General features: G+C 36.8%; 1 protein-coding gene across 1 annotated transcript in view; it reads right to left on the reverse strand.

Annotated features, from left to right (window-relative positions):
• LOC108512630 (myotubularin-related protein 13-like) overlaps positions 1-5432 on the reverse strand; it is a 329858-nt gene that overhangs the window by 38634 nt on the left and 285792 nt on the right. The window contains exons 8-9 of the mRNA XM_017847959.1: positions 4875-4983; positions 2249-2362 (exon numbers count right to left, since the gene is read on the reverse strand). Coding sequence (XP_017703448.1) covers positions 2249-2362; positions 4875-4983 — 223 coding nt within the window. The remainder of the gene's footprint in view (positions 1-2248; positions 2363-4874; positions 4984-5432) is intronic.

Consider the following 5432-nt stretch of genomic DNA (forward strand, 5'->3'; position numbering starts at 1 on the left):
TTTTTAGTAGAGATGGGATTTCGCCATGTTGGTCAGGTTGGTCTCAAATTCCTGACCTCAGATGATCCACCCACCTCAGCCTTCCAAAATGTTGGGATTACAGGTGTGAGCCACCGCACCCGTCCCTATGCTCCTATTTCTTTTTTTTTTTTTTTTGAGACGGAGTCTCGCTCTAGCCCGGGCTGGAGTGCAGTGGCTGGATCTCGGCTCACTGCAAGCTCCGCCTCCCGGGTTTACGCCATTCTCCTGCCTCAGCCTCCGGAGCAGCTGGGACTACAGGCGCCCGCCACCTCGCCCGGCTAGTTTTTTGTATTTTAGTAGAGACAGGGTTTCACCGTGTTAGCCAGGATGGTCTCGATCTCCTGACCTCGTGATCCGCCCATCTTGGCCTCCCAAAGTGCTGGGATTACAGGCTTGAGCCACCGTGCCCGGCCTCCTATTTCTTATTCACGAACAGTAAGTAGTACCTAATCCACCATTGTGCTTAGTAACTATAACAATATGTATACTCAGTTTTACCAAAAAGGAATTTTACACATTGATCAAATTTGGTGGCACAGGTGTTGCAGGTTTAGGTATACAAGTATGCAGCAGAACCCTTACCAGGAGCCATTGGCTTAAGAAATACAATCTTACTCTTTGTTAATTTTGGTACTTAACCCCTAAATAACTATTCATATCACTAGTAAATAACCACACATAAGATTTAATCCCTATAGGAATTCTAGAAACATTAAACTTTCTTCATTCATTCAAATACTACCTTCTCAGCTTTTGCTATATATACATATACCACCTATGCAATTATATAGTTAAGATTTTTCTTTAAATTGTCTTTAAATCAACTCTTTTTTTTCTTTTTTCTTTTTTTGGTGAGACGGAGATTTACTCTTGTTGCCCAGGCTGGAGAGCAATGGCGCGATCTCAGCTCACTGCATCCTCCACCTCCCAGGTTCAAGCGATTCTCCTGCCTCAGCCTCCTGAGTAGCTGGGATTACAGGCATGTGTCACCACGCCTGGCTAATTTTGTATTTTTAGTGGAGACGGGGTTTCATAGTGTTGCCCAGGCTGATCCTGAACTTCTGACCTCAGGTAATCTGCCCGCCTCAGCCTCCCAAAGTGCTGGCATTACAGGCGTGAGCCACTGTGCCCGGCCTTGTTTTGGTTTTTGAGATGGAGTCTAGCTCTGTTACCCAGGCTGGAGTGCAGTGGTGCAATCTTGGCTCACTGCAACCTCTGCTTCCCAGGTTCACGCTATTCTCCTGAGTCAGCCTCCTGAGTAGCTGGGATTACAGGCATGTGCCACCATGCCCAGCTAATTTTTGTATTTTTAGTAGATTCTCTAACTGTTCCCATTTCACAGATACCACTATGACAACAAAAAAGACTAACACAAATTTGAAAGTTTTCTGAGAATAAAATCCCTCCTGGTTATCCTAGGCTTCTAAGTTTCTATTTAAGAGGGAAAAAATGTTTTAAATAGCCCAGAATAAAATATTCTTAAAGTAGAATATGAAGGCCTTAGTTCTAGTAATGTGTTGAAAAGGAATGCAGAATTTCTACACTTCAATTTTCTGATGATAAACACCTAAAATGCTATCAGTAAAACAAAATACCATGTTTTCAAAATTCAGCTAAGGTAAAATAACTGCAAAAAAAATTCAATCTGTTTCAATGAGAAAAACTGAAGCCACAAGATGTTTTAAAGCTTTACTTGGCTTGAATGTAGTGTATACTTCTCCTTCTTTGGTATTTCTATTCATATGGCATTTAGAGTGGAATGTTGGACATTTTATGTATCAATAAGACACATCTTTCTGTAATAACCTGAAAGTATTGCCAAGACAATATTACAGTGTTTTGTAGGTACCAAAGAGGAATGAGATGCCAATAGGGAGGCTAGAGAAGAGAAGCCAACACCTAATGGGGGATCTTAGGGGAATCAGGGATTTCAAGGCAGAGCCTTGTTTTCACAGGTGAATTTCCAATACCTAGGACAGTACTAGGTCCTGTACGCTGAATGAAGGAAGCAATGTAGAACAAATATTCAGTTAGGATCCAAAATATATGCTTTAGATAACTACCTAGTAATCGAATAATTCTAAATACTCTAAGAGAATATGTTCATGTTTCCAACATATAGCTCTCTTTAAAGTAACAAACCGTATTGACAAACATTTTCAATTTCAGCTATCTTAGCTTCAGATTTAAATAAAGAGAAAGTTACTATTACAAAAACATGTCATACCAAAGAAAGAGCTGATTGCGTCTGATGTAGAAGTGGTTCTGGGAGAGAAGAGAGGTGAATACATTCAGGAATTTTAATAGTGCCTCCATCCAAATCTGCTATGATTACATCTAACTGAAAGAGATAAAAAAAATTAACCTATAATTACGGAAATACATTTGTTGTTAAGCAAATTATTTTTCCCTTGACTAATTCAAAATGAGAAGAATCGTGTGGAAGAGACACTTGTTTGTCCATAGTAGTACAATTCTGGGCTAACAAGTTCCCAGCAACACTGTGTTTCCCAGCTTCCTTTGAAATTAGATGTGGCATGTGGCTAAGATTCTGCCAATAAAACATGAGAAGTGACATATCCCTGTCCTTCAAGACAGGGGATATGTAAAGCTCTCCTATGCTTTCCTTTTCCCTTAGACTAAAATTATTAACTGACAGCAAACCAGCCTTCAAGCATACACATGATGACAATGCCTGGGAGGATTCTGTTGGAGAAACAACAAGGATGGAAGCCTGGATCTTGAATGACTTCATAGAGCAGATTGGTCTGGCATAATGGAACATCTCTATGGACTGCTGCATGAGTGTTCAATGACACTATTTTGTTTGAGCCACTGCATTTTGTTCTGATTTTACTATATATGCGGCTGCAGCAAGCACAGAGGACTGCATTTTAGACACTTTATTCAAGTAGTTCAGTAATATTCTAAACAAATTAGTATTTATTACAAGAATTAACAAAGCAATTAGTATACATCAAAAGGGTGCTGTTTAGCCACTTAGAAAATCTGATTTTAGCATTTTACAAAAGTCTATTTAAAATAACTTACATAAAATGTAAGAGAAAACAGCCAAGATGAGTGAAGCTGTTATATTGACAATATTATAATTCTTTCTAATTTATTCATTACAATTTTAAGAAATTTGCATTTGGCAACACTTGGTTTGTCCTACCTCCAGCGACTGTTTTTATTTATTTATTTGGCAACATTTGGTTTGTCCTATCTCCAGTGACTGTATGTATGTACATATGTATATATGTATGTATGTATGTATTTTTGAGACGGAGTCTTACTCTCGCCCAGGCTGGAGTGTAGTGGTGCAATCTTGACTTACTGCAACCTCCACCTCTCAGGTTCAAGCGATTCTCCTGCCTTAGCCTCCTGAGTAGCTGGGATTACAGGCATGCATCACCAAGCCCAGCTAATTTTTTGTAGTTTTAGTAGAGGCGGGGTTTCTCTATGTTGGCCAGGGTGGTCTCAGACTCCTGACCTCAGGTGATCTGCCTGCCTTGGCCTCCCAAAGTGTTGGGATTTCAGGTGTGGGCCACTGTGCCTGGCCTCCAGTGACTGTTTATATTTAGAAGAAATAAAATTACCTACAAACCAGGTGGGTATGCTTCTAATTAGTATTAATTAGGTTTTATTGAATGTTTATTGATTTATACATATTTTTATATGGTGATACCAAAATTAAATAGGAACTAAGTGTCAACATATAAAGTTAGAAAGAATGATGACTATACGAATGAAAGTCCTGTTTATAATGTTGAATAATATTTTGTTACTTTAAATGACACCTCTGATTTGGTTACAACTGTAATTACTTAGTTGCTGGCATTTAAAACTAAAACAGAAGTAGAATTACAAAATCTTAGGGATCTGTGGAACACAGACGTTATGCAGCCTAATTTTACAGTAAAGAATTTCTCTCAGATTCCCTGAAAAGTGTCACATAATCTTTTCCTTACACTCTACTTACAGTGCTTGAGAGTACACTCCTCATCTCACATAAGGAAATCCATTCTATAACTGCCCAGTTCTAATTGTTGGAAACACTTTTAATGGGCAGAAATCCGTTTCTATAGCCACTTCATCCACTGATTCTATTTCAGCCTTTTGGAGTTACAAAAAATGAATCTCAACCCTTCTTCTATGACAGTAACTTAAATACTTATCTTTACCTGTGAAATAGTATCAGCTTATTACCTGAGAAAATTTCCTTAGGCCCTTACAGAATATAGTTTCTAAATACTTGATAATCCTGGATGTCCTTTTCTGATATGCTTTATTTTGTTACAGTCCCTCATGAAGTGTGATACACAGAGCTAAATGAATTATTCCAGAACTGGCTTGAATGTAGAGTATACTTTTCCTTCTTTGGTATTTCTATTCATATGGCATTAAGAATAAAAAATTTGGTGGAAGCTCATATTAAACTTGTGTTCCACTAAAACTCTTCACTCTTTTGCATATGCTTTCTGCTTTGATTGGTATCAAGACAGGTCTCACTTCAAAATATAAATCAATTATGCACTAATATCAGAAGTATAAATAGAATATTAGTAGATTAATTTATCTTTTGTCATATGTAAGATGAATAATAAAGATAAACAATGCACCAAAAGAGGGATATTTAAAAATACTAATAAATTCCTTTATAAAACCTCCTATACTTGTATATGGCAAAATTAATATACAGACTTTTCAATGATATTTTTCTTCTATCCAATCTTTTCTATTGGAAGTGCTACAGATCTGAAAATAGTGATTAGTTGAAATGTTATAGGACCCAAAGTAATATGATAAACTTCTGGACTCAATAACTGGAAACTTTAAAGATGAATACTTACAAGTTCATGGATATCAGTTTTAAAGATAGAATGTACTCCAATAATGAAAGGTGTTGGGGAACTCAGAACTTCCAGTAGCTGAGCCGGGAGAATAGGGATATAAGGATAACTGGAAAGAATAAAAATATGTGTCAAATATATTTTTCTTTAACATAAACATATTTTCTTTCATCTTTATGCTGTATAAGTTGCATATTACTTAGGTTTAGAAATTATCAATGTTTTCATGCTTTTTAATACTAAAATTTTGGAAAAAATGATTTAAAAATCTTCATGTGAAAAATACAATAAGATATAAGACATAAAGTGAATGGAATCCAAGCCTGCTTCCTTAACCTTTGTTTCTTCTAGGCAAGCAGTCTCTTTAGGTCTTCTAATATTGTTTGAAAGCATTTTTCCTTACATAGAAACCCGACATTAGACAGTAACACTGACTCTCTGATAGGGCCTCCCCTCTCAATATGAGGCAATGATTTGTCTATATAAAATAAGCATTCAAATTCCACTGTCTATACTCGATTTTTGCATTCAGTAAGAATGGCAAAAAAAAAAAAAAAA

Source organism: Rhinopithecus bieti, unplaced genomic scaffold, assembly GCF_001698545.2.
Source record: "Rhinopithecus bieti isolate Rb0 unplaced genomic scaffold, ASM169854v2 scaffold_30862, whole genome shotgun sequence".
NCBI classification, from domain to species: domain Eukaryota; kingdom Metazoa; phylum Chordata; class Mammalia; order Primates; family Cercopithecidae; genus Rhinopithecus; species Rhinopithecus bieti.